Source organism: Solea solea, chromosome 6, assembly GCF_958295425.1.
Source record: "Solea solea chromosome 6, fSolSol10.1, whole genome shotgun sequence".
Taxonomy (NCBI): domain Eukaryota; kingdom Metazoa; phylum Chordata; class Actinopteri; order Pleuronectiformes; family Soleidae; genus Solea; species Solea solea.
The window spans coordinates 31096861-31115418 of NC_081139.1; the positions used below are offsets into that span (position 1 = coordinate 31096861).

The 18558-nt window shown below is 41.2% G+C and overlaps 1 protein-coding gene across 1 annotated transcript; it reads left to right on the plus strand.

The window, feature by feature from the left end:
• Window positions 1–1450: 1450 nt before the first annotated feature.
• Window positions 1451–12340, plus strand: LOC131461454 (SRSF protein kinase 2-like). Its single transcript, XM_058632726.1, has 15 exons — window positions 1451–1560; window positions 2381–2580; window positions 2660–2768; window positions 2845–2932; window positions 3180–3267; window positions 3957–4063; window positions 4164–4323; window positions 4535–4560; window positions 4656–4712; window positions 5725–6010; window positions 6089–6186; window positions 9957–10064; window positions 10131–10200; window positions 10284–10376; window positions 11619–12340. The coding sequence occupies exons 2-15, from the start codon at window positions 2403–2405 to the stop codon at window positions 11801–11803; spliced, it is 1653 nt and encodes a 550-aa protein (XP_058488709.1). The 5' UTR covers window positions 1451–1560; window positions 2381–2402; the 3' UTR covers window positions 11804–12340.
• Window positions 12341–18558: the final 6218 nt, after the last annotated feature.

The window sequence follows — 18558 nt, forward strand, 5'->3', positions numbered from 1 at the left end:
CTCTCCTCTGTCCCCCATTTTCCTTTCACCCCGACCGGTCGAGGCAGATGCTGCACATGTGTGAGTCTGGTTCTGTCAGAGATTTCTTCTTCTGTTAAGAGGGAGTTTTTTCTCTCCACTGATGCCTAGTGTTTGCTCATTGTGTGAACTGTTGTGTTTCTCTGCTCTCCTTGATGTTGTCTATGTACAGTGCCTTGAGATAATGTATGTTATGATTTGGCGCTATACAAATAAAATTGAATTGAATTAATTCATTCTGACATTAATAAGCTTCCTGTGGCATTATCATCAGAGTTATAAACAATTATAATTATACTGGAAATGTCATGTGGAGGATAAAACAGTAGAAAATGGAGGGACGTTGTACGCACATAACTTCACCCCAACTTTAATTCTTAGCAAAAAAAAAATATATTAACTTATTTATTAGAAAACGTTTTACAGAAAAATGATTCCCTGGGTGTCAATGATATATTTAACGCATAGACATACATAGAAAAAAGAGCTGTTGAACTTAAGGGCCACACGGTTGGTGCAGTGGTAAGTGCACCTGGATGCATGTTCTCCGTGTGTGTGTGTGTGTGTGTGTGTGTGTGGGTTTTCTCCGGGTTCTCCGACCTCACATGGTTTCACTTGTCACTTTCCTGGGTTGGTTCAGTGGTGATTGTGATATCTGCGAGTAAAAAACAGGAGTGACAGGATCGAGGATAAAAAATGCTGAATTAAAAAAAACAAGAGCTGAAAAATCAAGGGTTTAAAAAGGAACTTTGACGTTAAGAACTCGCCAGAGGTTGATGGGAGGGGAGGGCACACACATGTGTCTCTGCACAATAGCACACAGACACACACAGTCACGAGTGCGTGTGAAAAGAGGGAGAGGAGTATGGTGATTTATATTTCTCTGATGATGATACAGGTCATGACCCTTTGCCTCCACTGAAGACTGCACAGGATAAGGACATGTAAGTGATGATGAGGAAGAGGAGGTGGAGGAGTGGTGAAGGACGTCCCCATCCAATGACTGTTGGAAGAAGTCTGAAGGTAAATATTGACTTTAGACCAAATCCAATAATGGTGCAGTGCTTAAAATACGATTAAAACGCTTCACCTCATTTAAAACCAACACGGATGCATCTCCATTTGCTGCCTACACAATCTGGGCACTAGGTATGAAAATGAAGTTTCAAATGAATTCAAAATGACAGATTTTTGTTTGTATTTGGACAATCATGTTAAATCTCTGCTTCATATGTTCAATCCATGAAACACACTGAAAAAGAATAAAAGTGCTCCAAGTAGGTCACCATGGTCTCTTTTTCTTTTTCTTAAAACACCCCTGAATAGATGAGAGACTGACCTTGTCACCACCTTTAGAGCTGGCAGCCATGAAGTGAAAAATGCTGTCATACACTAACGCACCATGAAGCAAGAGCAGCTATTCCTGGACCTGACTGAGTGTCAGACACAGGCTGCAGAGCAGTCCAGCAGCTCCACTGTCCACGTGCCAAACTCCTTTTTTACTCCACCAAATATTAAACCCTGGATTTATTCTTCACAGCGGTGAGTAGTTTCTTTAATGTTTTGTGATACCAAGTAAGACACAGAACTCGTTAAAAAATGATACTATTTTACTTCATGTGTCTGTGAGATCAAAAGCCAAGAGAAGTCAGTAAACAGATTACATGTAGATTACATGTAGGCAGTTTACATGAATTAAGTCCAGCAGAGGAGTGTACTTGTATGTAGTTTAGCTATTTAACTATCTACAGCAGTAAAACCCAGCTCACTTTTCTTTGTCATACTGTACCAAAAATATAATATGTGATCATTAGGTTGTCACATATTTATGTTTATAAAGAAACTGACAGCAAATAGTTATTAAAAATACTCATAATGAATACGCTGCACTGTTAATATGTGGCAGGGTTTTGTATCCACTATAACCACGACTGATGTTTTCTCTCTCTGATTACTTCATCCGTCCGCACATAAATGTAATAGATAATGATAAATAAGCCAGTTTTACTTATTGAGTACAGTGAGAGATACTGTATATTAAAGAGTTTGCATTTCATATCAGTGCATTCTCATAAAATACTGATAAACTAAAATAGTCAAATCATTTGAATAGTTAATCCTTCGAGTGTGGAGTGTGGTGGCTGCTCTGTAGCAGTGCTGTTTCAGGAGGAGTTCAGTTGCAGCTGGGTCAGTTTACGTTGCCATTCAACAAGCTAAAAATAAACACACAGCTACTGGTCCTTTGAATGCAACCTACTGCTATCAGCATGAACCCGAACAAACAGCAACAGAATTATTCTTTCAGACATGTAAACATACAAGACCATCTTCTATTTTAACTTCCAAATCATTTGTGTTGTAGCTTTCCCCCCACAGTTGGCCTCATGTCGTCGTCATATGCTGCTGCTATATCAGCCCTCCTCACAGCCAGCTCCTCACCGGTCAGTCCCAGCCCTCAACTCTCCCGAGGCACAGCGGGGAGTCGGCCCTACAGACCTCAGTCACCAGATCCTTTAGGATCATATGAGGAACAACAGGAGGATCCTGCAGACTATGACACGGGTAGGCAGCAAAGGCAGTGCCAAACACCAACACACAGCTGAGGTGTCTTCTTTGATGCAGCTGGCATCGTATGTTGCAGGTGGTTATTACCTTGTGGAGATTGGAGAGATTTTTGTTGACCGTTATCAAGTAGTGAAAAAGTTGGGATGGGGTCACTTCTCGACTGTGTGGCTTGGCTGGGATATGGCGTAAGTACAAGTTTAACCTTTTAACTTTACATAATACACAGTAAGATAACTGAATACAGTGGTTGTTTACTTGCAGGAAAGGGCGTTTTGTGGCTCTGAAGATGGTGAAGAGCGCTAAAACATTCACAGACACAGCACTGGACGAGATCAAGCTTCTGAAATGTGTCAGTGTAATTACATGACTCACCTCTATAATTATGTATGTAGAATTTTTTTGTTGTTTGAGTTTGTAGTTGACAAAGAAAAAGCCAAAAAAGTGATTAATGATATATATATACATATATACATATATATATATATATATTTATACACATATATATATATATGTGTGTATACTGTATATTTAAACACAAGGATGACATAGTCAGCATCTGATTTATGTACATTAAATATTTTTTAAATGAACATCAGGTCAGGGACAGTGACCCCAAAGACCCTCAACGAGAAAGAATTGTGCAGCTCATTGATGACTTCAGGATCTGTGGAGCCAAAGGAGAACGTATCCTTTAAGCCTGAGAGACACCACCTTGATGGTTGGTTGTCATCATCTGGGCAGCTGTGAATTGTTGAATTGGTAATGCTATTTGTTAATAAGAGAGATCATTGATAGGCTGTTTAGAGCCAGCCAATCAGTTATGGGTTACTCCCTGTCTGGGACAATGGCTTGCAGACGTGTTCAGGACGAGCCCTTGGTCCCACATATCAAGTTTCAGGCCGATCGGTCGAGTTACAGGGCACTTAAAACGGTGGCGAAATAAAAAATTGGGTCAACTCTATGTTTGTACACGTGTTCAGGGTTGGTCTCTCGTGTCACATATGAAGTTTTGTGCCGATCAGTCAATGTACAATGAAGTTATAGCGCACTTCCTGTTTTGTGGTGAATCGCCAAAATTCGCCAAAATTCTGAATCTGTGAAACTTTCAATGACATTTCAGTAACTTTTGATCTTGGATGGGTCGAGTACAAATCGACACGTTTTTTGTGTTGCTACGATAAACGCCCTCAGTAGAGTTTATTCACTTATGAAATTTGCAAAACGCCAAGATGGACGCCAAATTCAAAATGGCCGACTTCTTGTTGAGTCGAGGTCATGGTCCCAAAGGAATAGGAGGAAAGAAAATATTCAAGACATTTTAGTGAGTGTGTTCACTACAGTAAGTAGTTAAGGTCCTTAATTGCTTTTATCAGATGTATGCATGGTTCTGGAGGTTCTTGGTCACCAGCTGCTGAGCTGGATAATCAAATCCAACTACACTGGCCTCCCCCTGCCCTGCATTAAGAGCATCATCCGACAGGTGCTGTGCAGCCCTCTATTCTCTTTGAAATGATTACACGTGTCTTTCATCACTTACTGCTCCTGACTGACAGTGACTGCATCTTCATTCATCATCTTAGATTCTGCAAGGTTTAGATTACTTGCACACTAAATGCAAGATAATCCACACTGACATCAAGCCAGAAAACATCCTCTTGAGGGTGGATGAGCTTTATCTACAGAAACTGGCTGCCACTCACAATATCTGGCAACTGCCAGTGTCTCCAACTACCTCCTCAGGTTAGTGATGTGGTGCATGTATATCCTCAGTATCATCTGTGTCTAGGTCCAAAGCGACTTACAATAAGTGCATTTGTTTAAATGCACTTATTGTAAGTCGCTTTGGATAAAAGCGTCTGCTAAATGACATGTAATGTAATGTAGGTTGAATTAAAGGGGAAGGCATGAGCTACATGCATCATTTTTCATTAATGATGTCACTTTCTTCCAGTACACAGGGGCTGCAGAGAAAAGAAGGTCTGTCGCATCAAAATATGCTTTATTCTGTATCATGTCATTGTCACACGTTGTAACACATGATGATTTGTGTTGTCTTGCTGTGAATTCTGAAGAGTTCGTCCAACTTCTGGGGGAAGCTGACTGGAGTTTTTCACACTTTCGGGGAGTGGGTAAGATGTTTTGTTGGGTTTTTGCATTTACACCTTGACGATGCATTAAACCTGGGATACACCAGATGACCTACCGTCATCAGACATTTAACTAACTTTGAGGCATATAATAATTCTGCAGGTCAGGTACTGCTGTACATCCTGCTATGTCACCTGGACAGCCTTGCTCCATATTGTAACATACATTTAATATACCATATTTATGGGAGACAGCTGAGGTTCTGCATTCATTCACAAAATGTGATGTATCCATTACTATTGGAATTAAAAACAGAAATGTTGAAATGATCTGTGATCATGTTGTCTCGGTCTGGAGGGAATCTTGTGTCACCTCAAAGTGAAGTGCAGTCCAGTCAGACCCACTTTCATTGATTAAAGGTTCACTCTGTAGAATTTAGCAGGATCTATGAACTGAAGTTTAAAACATCATTTGTATGCAAGTTTTCACTAACCTGATAATTTAGTACTGCCGTTTTTTATAACCTTAGAATGAGCCTCTCATATGACATTGGGAGTATGTTCTCCTGCATACATTAGCACAGAATGAACAATGAAATAGTGGCTATACAAATACATGTTTCTATGTGACCTAAGGACAATTGTAGTTTCTTATATACAACTGAATGGGAAAAGTGAGGCAAAAGGTTTTCATTTGGGTGCAACTTCACCCCGAGATGTCACTGAATCCCATACACTGCTCTTTTAATGTCCCTCTAACGACCCCCAAGTAGTTTCAACATAGCCACTAGTTTGCTGTACAACATGTAGAGGAAGGGATTAAAATGCAGGCTAAACTAAACTAAACTAAAGAGTGTGGAATCAGTACACATGCCAAAGCAAACACGAACAATGAACATTTTCTAAACACCTTTAATATACAGTGTCTTTTTGACACCACCTTTCATTTGCATGAGTTGCAGCACTTTAAGAACAGGTCTGAAGTTGTTGTAATGATTCACTTTACGTTGCCTACATATCCTGATTAATGCAGTGTTTGTTTTCCGCCCTGCAGTCCAGCAAGATCTCCAGGAGCCCAATGAACCCACTGATGAAGAAAGACAGGCCTCATCGAGGGAGAGAGACCACACCAGAGCACAAACACACACAGTCTCACCTCACGGGCGCTAATCTCACGTTAAGGAGGCGGACCCTGCTGTTAGAGGACAGACTGGACCACAGAGACTCCATCTGCTCATGGCCCGACCTTGATACAGATGCACCTGTCTCTCACTCTAGATCAGTGTTATTAAATCATACTGCACAGTTACCAGCATCATCATCATCATCATCTCCCAGTGGTAAGTTTCAATCCCTCTAAACTCTGGTTGTGAAAGTTATACATTCTCTTACACATCAAATTCTTCACTGTGTTTCAGGTCTCAGTGGTTTGGATGTTCCTTTGGACTTACTGAATCCAGAGAACGCTGATAACATCAAGATCAAGATTGCTGACCTGGGCAATGCCTGCTGGGTGGTGAGTGATCTAGACAGTCTTCAATCTAGATTCAATGCAACAGGTGCTAGAGGTTTATTTACAACAGAATACCTGGGTGAATTACATTTTCTCCTTCATAATTCCCCTCTGAGGGATGAATGAAATGACTGTAGTGCAACATGAACAAGCACACCATTGATGAGGTGGGAAGCTCAGTAGCTTAACAAGCCTCCTCCTGTTTGACACAGAGCTCAGTTCCACCCATAACGTCACCTATATCACCTTCACCCTTGGTTTCATTTTATGGATTCTGTTGGCATCTGCTACCGTCAAACTGCTGCCCCAGCATGCCCCAGCATGCCCCAGCAATCAGGATAACACTGGCCACCACCGACTTATCAAACTGTATTAAACACATCAAAGTTCAGGAGTTACTGAAATGTTTAACAGATTCAAAAGGGCGTGGCCACGGCAGCCAGCGGAATTTGGGCGATTCGCCAGAAAAGTGGGCTGTAACTTTGCATTGGCCTATCGACACAAAACTTAATACACAACACGAGAGACCGACCACAACACCAGAGACCGACCACAACACCAGAGACCGACCACAACACCAGAGACCGACCACAACACCAGAGACCCTGAACACATCTACAAAAACAAACTTGACCCAAATGCAATGTCATTTTTAATTCCGCTGCTGTTTCGCCGCCAAACACAAAGTGCCCTTTAACTCGCCCAAACATTGACTGATCGGCTTGAAACTTGATATGTGAGACCAAAACCCTGCCCTGAACAAATCTGCAAGCCATGACCTGCACACAGGAAGTAGGTCGCCCGATACACGAAGCGCCCTGTAACTTGCCCGTACATTGATCGGTTGGCTCGAAACTTGATATGTGAGACCAATTGCCTGAACACATCTGCAAACTATGGCCGTTTCTCAATATCCGTACTTGTGCATACTTGTGCATACTTGTGTACTCTCATACTTGTGAAACATCAGTAGCATCTGTCCAAGTTCTGTTCCAATTCTCAAGTCCGTGAGCAGCGAGTACAGTTCTCAAACCCGGAAGTGTTCTCACTCCGCCGGTTTTACCAAGTATGCATCGGGTGGTGACTTGAGCATACTTGGGAAAGCAATGTATCCCAGAATGCATTTCAGCAGAACATAGCAGCAGATAATACAAATATAAACCTGAGGTAAATATTTTTCTCTGTCCTAGAACAAAGTTTTAAGATCATTTGAGGCGAGAAATGAGTCATTTAGAATTCAAACATGTGGTTTGTGTATTAATATCTGACGTATTTATAGTTTGGCAGCGACGTTTGTCTGAGGTGATAAGCTCACTGTGCCCGACGCAGAGCAGTGTTACCTCGGCCTGTCCAGATGAAATGATCCACTGCCTCAGATGTCGCCGTCATTAGATGCTCGGTGTGATCCATAGATTTGTTGTTGACGTGTTGCACCTGTATTTAAATATAATATGTACATATATATATATACACAAACACACACACTACTCTACAATGCTGTAATATATCTATTTTCTACATTGTACTGTACATTTTATTAAAATTAAATTAATAAATAAAGTTAAATATTGAAAATGTGAAAATAATAACTATATATATATGCATTTACTAAAAGTATTTCATATGTTCATTTATCAACACTGTAGGTGGCGGTAATGATTCAAACAGTAGAACAAGGAAGTAGCTGCTGTTCCAATTGAAGGATCATACTTGTGTACTCTGTACTTGTACTTGTACATCCTTGCGCACTTGGGTATTGAGAAAGGGCCTGAGAACTGCACATAGGAAATAGGTCTTCCCAGACAGGAAGTGCCCTGTGACTCGCACGTACATTGACCGGTCGGCTCGAAACTTGATATGTGAGACCAGGGACCTGCACTGAGCACGTCTGCAAGCCATGCCTGCACACAGGAAGTAATAATAATAATAATGATAATAAGAATAATAGGGCCACACGGTTGGTGTTGTGGTATGTATGTATATATATATATATATATATATGTATGTATATGTACATATGGTAAATATTGTAAATATTTCATGTAATATTGGACAACATGGACAAGAAAAACAGTGTTCCTTAAATGTTACTAACCTAGAATATGATTTACAATTTATGATTTGAACAGAAATAATTTATTCAGCAATAAAACAATATTTCTACAACAATAGTTTAACAACAATTTGCATGTCAGAAGCAGGTTAAAAGCACAAAGAAAAACATTAAAACATTAAAAATCAGTGACAGCCCTATTGGTGTGTGCGTGGAGAGGCTGCTGAAAAGGCTTGATCTCCCATTGTGTGGAGTTTGGTCCTGGGGGGAACACAGACTTTATGTATTTGTGGATTGGAGGCTTCTTGATGTGGATTGTGGTGTGAGGAGTTCTTTGAGGTTTTGTGGAGCTTGTCCATGAATGCACTGGTGAGTCAGCAGGCAGATTTTGTATTTGAGGTGGATGGGGAGCCAGTGAAGTGTAGTAGGTGTGATCAGTATCCTGCCAGCACTGTTTTGGATATGTTGAAGCTTTTGAAGACTCCTGCCAGGGATCCCACTGAGGAGTGCATTACAATAATCCAGCCTGGAGGAGACAAAGGCATGGACCAGCCTTTCAGCATCACTGAGGTAACAGGAGGGGCGGAGCTTAGCAATATTCCTGAGATGAAGGAGGTGGTGAAGGACCTAAAACCAATCCAGAGAGGTGCCAGAAAATCCAACAATGTGCTGGAGATGATGGAGGCAGCTGTGAGGTCCAGGAGGATGAGAAGTGATGGAGAGCTCTGGTCCATGTTTTTGTTTTTATCTATTGACAGCCCTAATAATTATACATTTTATCTTTTCTCGACTCTCAATGTCACCTTAAAATACAATACAAACAATAAGATAAAAAGAAAGGTCAATAAAAATGGACTGTGCAGTGTGGTCACTAGGAGTTTGACTCACCTGATCTTCATCAGGTGAGTCAAATGTAAGCACGTCGTGAGCACGTCAGAAGTTCTACGACCATAGAATCAACAGAGGGTAATACACGGTGTTTGCCTTGTTCTACACAGTTTGTATATAAGGTGTGTTACTACCTTTGTAGTCATCCTGTCCACAGACTTGTATCACAAGGTATGGTGACTTGTTATCCCTGTTTTGGAAGAGATAAAAACAGGCACAAGTATTAACCTAGTATATTTGGATGTGCTTTTTTCTTTCCTTTTTTGTACCTTTACTATATTTGTGTTAAGCTGGTTATTTGGTCTATCACTGTGACTGGGAGCCTTCTTGGTTAGGACTATCAAGGGGCTGCACTACCTGGAGTTTTTGGAAACAGGGTTTAGCCTGCAGCTTACCTGAGGGAGAGGCTCCGTGTTAATACTAACACGGTGTATGACTGGGATGTGATGGGTTGGTACAACCCCAGACAACCCCACCTCTCTTTCTTACACTCAGGTTTTTTGAGTAGTAGAATTTACTTCTGAAACTTTTTCTTTGTGTTTTCAGTCTGTCTCACTTTACAAGCACAATGTTGCTGTTGCCTCCGTCTGTCTTTACGTCAAACGATTCACTCACTGTGTGCAGTCCAGGGATGAAATGAGATCTAAACTGAGAAGCTGTTAGAATCAATCAGCATGGTGTGAACTCATTTGACAATGGTTTGAATGTAAAAAAGACCTTTTTTATTTTAAACATTTAAAACTGAACACTTTTAAAACTTAGTATCCAGTAGCTGCTACATTTAGATGCATTTCATTATAACCAAATAAACTGGACTCTATCTTGTTGTCAGCATAAACACTTCACTGAAGACATCCAGACTTGTCAGTACCGCTCTGTGGAAGTCTTGATTGGTGCTGATTATGACACACCAGCTGACATCTGGAGCGCTGCCTGCATGGTGAGACAAACACTTTTCTTTCGAACCTTTTCCACTGTTGAATACATGTGTTCCTCTGTCCTGCAGGCGTTTGAGCTGGCGACTGGGGACTATTTGTTTGATCCCCAGTCGGGAGCCACATTCTCCAGAGAGGAAGGTTTGTTTCTTTCATGTCACATCTTTGTCTTTAAATAAACCAAATGTATATACCAATACATTATCTGCCTTTTTCCATCCCAGATCACATTGCCCACATTATTGAGCTGCTGGGACCCCTGCCTTTGCAGTTTGCTTTATCAGGGAGAAACTCCAAACAATACTTAAACCAAAAAGGTACATTTAATAACTAAACACTTTACATAACAATATGGTAATATAATAGTTTTAATTTTGTAAAAGAGGTGATTTTATTATAATACATCTTACACAGAAGTTGCTTGGTAATAACAATGTATTAGTGTATAATGAGGAGATAACATCACAGCAATACCGTGTTATTGTCAAGACTAATGTCAGTGTAATACCTTCACATAAAAAAAGGTTTGTGAATCTGAGTTGACAATCAGTATATTATTCAATATATATTGAAGATATTGTGTATTATTGGAAAACTCAGCCACTGGAGGGCCACATCTATTGGTCTCCTAGTGCAGGGGAGGGTTGCATCAGGAAGGGCATCCGGCATAAAACCCTTTGCCAAAACAAATATGTGTTTTGTGTGTGTGTGTGTGTGTGTGTGTGTGTGTGTGTGTGTGTGTGTGTGTGTGTGTGTGCTCTTGGCAAACAGGAAGCCAGTGGAAAAGAGGTTCTATTGTTGTCAAGGGGAAAATTGCTTTTTGGGCCGCATGAGTATTTTTTTGTTGCAGTACCACGAGTGGCCACCATTTTCAGCACGATAAAACTTGTGGGGAAAAAAATCTGGTGCAGAGAGCGATGCCTTCACTTATACTACCAGAGCCAGTGGATGCCGTCTCCTGTCCTACACCAGCCGTTAGTGTGTGTGTGTGAGGAAAAGTAACTAATAAAGTTAATTTATATGTCACTAATTACTTTTGTAAAAGAGTAATCAGTACAGTAATTTGATTATTCTTTCAAGGAGTAATCAGTAATTAGATTACATTTCCAGAGTAACTTGCTGTTACTGTTTTTGTGTAATAACGATTATGTACAGGAGTTTCCCTGCTATAAACATCACATGAACAGTATGAAACATTATGGTATGGGACATAAGGAAGGATAGATTTGAACTTTATAATATTTTAATCATAAATTTTGGTTTACAAACATTTTCATGTGAAGGTATCACACTGATGAGGTCTATATTCATCTTAATTACTGAACTGTTACCTGGATATTATTTACTAAAATACTATCTCCTTATTACCACACTACCTCCTTATTACCTTTGCTAAGCTATTACCAGGTGATAACCATACAAATACATTACAACTTTATTGTAATGTAAAAAGTTACCAATTATGCAAAATAATTTGGACACTTTTCCAATACTAAAAATATAATATAATAATAATATATATAATAAAGTGTATTTTCTTTTCTTTTAACCTTGTCCAGGACAATTACGACACATCTCAAAGCTCAAGCCATGGAGCTTATCTGAAATCCTACAAGATAAGTATGAGTGGCCACGGGAGGAAGCTGCCAGGTTCAGCTCTTTCCTCTTGACTATGTTGGAACTGCTACCAGAGGAAAGAGCCACAGCTGCTCAGTGTCTTAAACACCCATGGATCAGCTTGTAGACAGTCTCTGTAGATTCTAGCTCTCTGTTCAGTGTTAGACTCAGGTCTGGGTCATACTTTTTACACCTACATACCTGCAAAGGTCTGTTGTGGTCTGTGTGACGTACATGTCATTGTCTCCTGCTGTTGTTATCCACCTATGTCTGCAGTGGTGCATGGTGACCCTTTGTGGATGGACCCCAGGGACTGTACACACTCAGTGCACATGCTCCCTTTTGCACTACACTTCCCAGTCCAGTTGGTGGTAACTCTTGATTTTGTAAAAAGACACTGAGATCTGCACCAGACAGCACAGAATAGCTTTGTTCACTGTGGTGAGATAAACAGTGATTGGATAAATTCGGCAAAATTCTCATTTCCAAGGAAGCTCCGCGTCTCTGGGAGTCACTGGAGCAGTGGGTGGGTGTGGAACCTTTTCTGTCTCAGTCCCATGTGGATTTTGTAGTTGAAGTCATGAATCAAAGAGCAAACCTCAGTGATATAGACCATGTCTGATTGTACATATTATACACTGTAAATAAAAGCACTACAGTTTTAGCACATTTGTTTTTTTCAGTTGACATGAGGCAGAACATTTATGACATGACGCAGAACATTTATACAAAAAGAATGGAGGGCAGAATTTATGTATAAATAACAGCACATGAAATCAACTTCCCCTGATTTAAAGACCAGCATCTGCCTCTGATACAAATGGGGGAGAACTCTACCGGAATAGAACGTGATTTGTAAAGTGTGTGAAAGTGCAAATGACTCAAGCCCTGCATATTTGATCATGCACACAGTGTTTGCCAAGCTAATACTTATTAGCTGAAAGTTGAAAGATGTCAAATGATGAATGTGTATGTAGACAACTATGTATGATAACACTTTTCTAGTCTTGATGACCATTTAAAGCTGCTATACACTACATGTGTGCAGCCCATTTTCTTTCTTTTTCTGAAAATGCACTGGAGAGACTGTTTATTGGCATTTTTAGTTAAACAAATACAAATCACTGTTATGCTTTCAGGCACAAGACTGGTGGACTGAAATGCACGACTTCAGACAATATAAGGTTTAACAAAAAAGTTTACTTAATAAAAGTAAAAAAAAAAAACGCTTTCAAGGAGGATCAAAAACATGAACAAAAAACCCTCACTGGGAGGATTCAAAAACCATTAACAAAAAGCGCTCTTCAGGAGGGTCAAACTATTCTCAATATGCATAAACTGAACTAGGGAAGCATGAATGACTAGACTATGAAAAAACTTGATGTGGCTCATGGACGAAACAAGACGAACTGGCAACATGACAGGGGAAGACCAGGACTATTTAAGCACGGTGGAAGTGGTAACAGGTGAATACAATCAGGGGCGGGGCAGACAATCACAGTGGCGGGAAGGAGGTCAGACTCTGAAACGAGAGGGAAAGGTGAATACAAAATAAAACAGGAAGTGCATATGAAAAATAAAACATGAGTAACCTAACAAATCTGGCGAGATATTACAATCACAGATTAAGTAAATGTACACAATAAATCCCCCCACCCCCATGATCCCAGATCCTCTAAAGGGAAAGAAAATACAACAGAGAGAGCAAACAGCAATGATTTCAGTTACCAGCCTTCACCTAAATATGCAGAAATATCCTCTATAGTCCCAGTTGTGGAAATAAATCAGAAAAGGCATCCAAACCTTATCGAATTTGTCCTTATTGCCTCTCAGAGTGAATTCTCCGATTTAAGGTGAACCATAATGTCCCTGAGCTATCTGACATGTTATAAGGTCTAGAGCTCTTCCAATATCTCAGTAAAGGCCACAACATTGTACATATTGTGATATAACAAGAGGCTATACGGCTCTCAGTGGGACAGTTCAAGCAGTGTAAGTACACAAGGTTCAAATATAATCAAGGATTTTTAAGAAGGAATTAACACAAAAGGTATTTCAAATTCAAAAGTGTAACTAAGGATAGGGTTGATCTTCGACAGTCAAAACTTAACGTAGGTTTAGAGGATATGGAAGTCCTCAGCTCCTCGCAGAGCTGCAGCCCGTGGCCAATGCAGCGGTAAGCATTTCCAACTTCCAGTATTCCACATGAAAAACAACCCTTGATCAAGCTGCAAGCACAACCTGCAGCTTGTTTCCAGCCTGTGTCTCACCAAGCTCTTCAGCTCATCAGGCAGTCATCAGTCTCAGGTTTGTTGAGGGGTGGAGTTCAGCCAAAGCTGTTTGTGGTTGGAGCCATCTCAGGGGAATGTAGTGCCCCTCCAGGACACAGCCTCTCGGGACATCACAATATTTTATGGCCAGTCACAGTCCCCAGGTTTTACATCAAAGGATGTGAATCAATAACCTTACTAAACACCACACTCAAGGAGTTAAATATTGTAAGCCAGAATGAACCAAGTCCTTAACATGTGTATTTAAGTCACAGTCACATATAGGACTATACTGGGGTAAATCTTAGCCAGTTTGGCTTTGGTTATGTGAACACAGTAAGGCCATATCTACTACATGAAGAAGATGAGTGTACTTGCTCTAAAACTTATTTCCACAAATCATCAGAGAGAGGTGTGCCAAGATCTCCCTCCCAAAGAGTCCTAATATTGGAAGTGGGTTGAGGATTTATGTTGGTTCGTGTGTCATAGAGCCTTGCGATGGCACCCTTATGACTTGTCTTTGTGGCTGGAAGAGTATCTAGGGGTTTCTCTGGAGGTAACTCAGGGAAAGGATGGTAACCTTTTCGAATAAAGTCCCTGATCTGAAAGTGATGTGATTGGGGTAGGTCAAACTTTCCTGCCAGCTGAGCGAATGACGCAAATACCCCCTCAATATACAAATCGTTAACTGCTCGTATTCCGTTCCATGCGCAAAAAGACAGATCTAACTGGTCTGGTTGTGATGACACAATGGGTGCCATTAAGGAGGCTTTCTGCAGGCCGAATTGCTTCCTAAACTGTGACCAAATTTTAAGTGTGTGAGCAATGACCAGATTAATGTATGATATATGAGTTGCCAGAGAGGGAAGTAACTAAAGAGTGAAAAGGGAGACCATGTGCTTCTATCCTTACCCACTCAGGTGCATGCTCAGGAGGATTGCTTTGGACATGTGTGATAACTTTCCCCCGGACAGGGGGACAGGGAGTGGACTGACAAGGGGATGGGGAGTGAGCGGGGAGGAGGAAGGGAGGGGGAGTGAGAGAGAGAGAGAGAGAGAGAGAGAGAGGGAGAAAAAAGAAGAGAGAAAGAGATCGAGAGGGAGAGAGAGTGAGAGAGAGAGAGAGCAAGGTGGACAACAGTATAATACATGGGTTAGTACCATTAAATTGAAATTATTAAAATTAAGTAGACAGAACATACCTGATAAGACAGAACCTAGACAACTTAAGGGTGACATTAGTGTGTTAGTAACAGGTTAATAACATTAAACAGTTGAAATTATTTAGCGTATACAGAACATACTTTCAGATACAGTTTATATAGTAATTGTTAACGACCACATCAAGAGAGTATGTCCGGGCTTACAACAGTTATATCAGTTAAATTTAATTTATCTTAGCGTGTTAGTGTGTGTGTGTGTGTGTGTGTGTGTGTGTGATCGTGCATATCAGTGTATATGTGCAGGGGTTGTCATTAGGTGTGATTGGAATCTTGGTGGGGGGGACCGTGCCAATGTCCGGCCAGTCCCCAGCGACGGGCCGAAAATCATCCAGGCCCCTAAGGCGCCCAGTAGCCGTACAGGGCAGGAGAGGCCCACAGCCACCACCCCCAGGATAGCAACGCATCCATCCCGCAGGGGGCCAGTCGGAGGAATGCGGGGGGGAAGCCCCCCCCACCCACGGTCGACCCGAGGGGGCCGACGGCGACAAGACCACGGACAGAGGCCGAACCACCCCACACCCAGGCAGGCCGCAGAGGTCCAGGGTCCCCGCACCCAGAGCCCGCCAGCGCCCAAGGGCAGGGCCAGCCCACCACCAGGGGGAGCAGAGCCCCCCCAGACCGCCCACCAGGGAGGCACGGTCAGTTGGTCAGTCGGCTTTGCAGTTGATTTTAAGATCTGCATTTATGAGTGAGATGGGGCGATAGCTGGATGGGAGTGACGGGTCTTTCTCAGGTTTGAGGTGGAGACAGATATGTGCTGTATTTATGTGTGTGGGGAGAGTGTTACTTTCCTTGATTTTTATTATAATTTTATAGAATGTTGGTGCTAGTATGGACCAGAATGTTTTGTAGAATTCCACTGGGAATCCGTCTGGTCCTGGGGCTTTCCTGTTTGGCATATGGTGTAGGGCCTCATTTAGTTCAGCTATTGTGATATGGGACTCCATAGACTTAACCTGTTCATTATTAAGTTTTGGTAGATCTATGGAGTTTAAAAATGTGTTTATGTCTGTACTTGATGAGTTATTGTTTGATGAGTATAAGTTTTTATAGAAATCTCTAAAAATGTTGTTTATTTCTTCCGGTGCATGGGTTAGTTTACCGTCTGGGTCTTTTATAGAGTGGATAGTTGTTTTTTCTTTGTTTAATTTAAGTTGGTTAGCTAGGTATTTACTGGATTTATTGTTATGTTCAAAGTTTTCCAAGCGTAATCTCTCCAGTTGGAACTGCGTTTTCCTTTCTATTATTTTGTTTAATTCAAGTTTTAATTTTCTTACATTATTCAGCAAGTTCTCATCTTGGGATGCAGCATAGGCAGTCTCTAATGTTTTTATTTTATGTTGTAGTTCTAATTCCAGTAGGTTTTCTTTCTTCTTTTTAAATGAGGAGTATGAGATTATTCTACCCCTCATAACTGCTTTTGCTGCCTCCCAGAGGACATCTGGTTGTGTTCCTGGCAGGTCGTTTGTTTCTAGAAAAATTAACCACTCTTTTTCAAAGTATTTGATGAAATTTGGATCATCTAGTAATGATGTATTAAATCTCCAGTTTCTGATTGGTGGTGTGATGGCCTTATTAGTTATCTTTAGTGAAACTGGTGCATGGTCACTAATGGTGATAGGGTGAATCAAAGTGTCTGTGACGTCTGATAGAATTGAGCTGTTGGTGAGAAAGAAGTCAATTCTAGAGTAGGAGTTGTGTACAGGTGAGAAGAAGGTGTATTCTTTATCAGCTTATCAAGTCCCCTCCTATTATCAGTGTTGTGTTTAAGTGAGTGGACAGTGAGGAGAAGAACGTGTGAAAAAAGGAGGGGTCATCAACATTAGGACCATATATGTTAGATATACAGAAGTTTGTTTTATTGATTAATAAGTGAAGTACTATAAATCTACCTTCTGGGTCTATCATAGTGTTCTTATGTATGAAGTTTAATTTTCTATTAATCATGATGGCGACTCCTCTCTGTCTAGAGTTGTAGCTTGCTGTGTATATGTGGGGAAATTGTGATGAGGTGAGCTGGCAATCTGACTGAGCTAGGTGAGTCTCTTGTAGACAATGTCCGCTTGGAGACTATTTAGGTGGTTGAGGACTTTATGTTTTTTATGTTTCGAGCCAATTCCACGCACATTCCAAGTGACAAGCCTGAGTGTATTCATCTTATTAACCATATCTACTTATCTAGTGTAGCCTGTGTGTGTTTTCTGTGCATGTGCACAGGCTGATGTTTAACACAGGGTGTGTGTGTTCCCATGTAAGTATGTGTGTGTGTGTGTGTGCCTGTCTGACAGCCTATGTGCGAGTGCTGTTGTCTAGGATAGGGTATGTGTGTGCGTGTATGCATGTGTGTGTGTGCGTGTGTGCTTGTCTGACAGCCTATGTGCGAAACTACAGCCTGTATGTGGATGTGTGTGTATGTGTCTACGCGCTTGTAACGTGTTTGTGTGTGTATTATGTGCATGTGTGTGCGTCTGTCTGTCTGATAAACTGCAATACTACAGCATGTGTGTGGATGTACATATGTGCATGAGTTTACGTGTTCAGCATGTGTATATATGTGCGTGTGTGAGAGAGAGAGTGCATGCGTTTGTGCTGTTATATGCAGGGGCCTCGTTTTGATGTGGTCATTAATTACAGGATACATGCTGTAGATTGTGACATAGTATACTCTAGAAATACATGAACATAGAAAAACATAAAAACATAAACATGAAAAACACATAGAGGGATACAGTGACAGAAATAACCAACCAAAGTCCAACAAAATTCTTACCGTCTTCTTTTTTACCTTGGTGTACGTTACGCAGATGTGCAGTGATTGGATTAAATGAGGGAGCGGGGGAATAATGTGAGTGTGGATTTAATTATGGTTTTATTGTATTGATTTAATGTGAGCGATATATCGGTTTACTGTGTTTAGTAGAGCCAGGGGGTTACCTCTTTGTCCCGGTATAACTGACCATTGACGTAGAGCTTGTCCACTGCTATTACTGCCCAGGAACCGCCGTCAATAAACTTTCTTCTCCCCCGGGAACAGTCTCCTGCGTCGCTCCAGGATCTCTTTCGGGAACTGGTCGTTTACGCTGAAGTCCGTTCCTCGCAGCTCCCTGCCTCGGCTCTTGACCAACTCCTTTTGTTTAAACTGTTCGAATTTGACAACAATCGGACGTGGTCGCTGGCCTTCCTGTCGTCTCCCTCCTAGACGATGGGCCCGGTGGAATGAAATGTTTTTGACGGCGTCTGCCGGGAGTTTGAGTTGTTTTATAATGAAGTTCTTAACTGTCGCTTCTGCGTCTTCTTCGTTTTTTTCCGGGATCCCAGAGAAAACTAGATTGTCTCTCATACTGCGTGACTGTAGATCATTAAATGTGAGTATTTTCTTCTCTGAGGCGC

Bases quoted from the DNA above. Each gene is read 5' to 3' on its own strand.
- LOC131461454 (XM_058632726.1), top strand. From the start codon at position 2,403: ATGTCGTCGTCATATGCTGCTGCTATATCAGCCCTCCTCACAGCCAGC. The intron at 2,581-2,659 runs GTAGGCAGCAAA...CGTATGTTGCAG, and splicing joins TCCTGCAGACTATGACACGG to GTGGTTATTACCTTGTGGAG. The intron at 10,377-11,618 runs GTACATTTAATA...AACCTTGTCCAG, and splicing joins ACAATACTTAAACCAAAAAG to GACAATTACGACACATCTCA.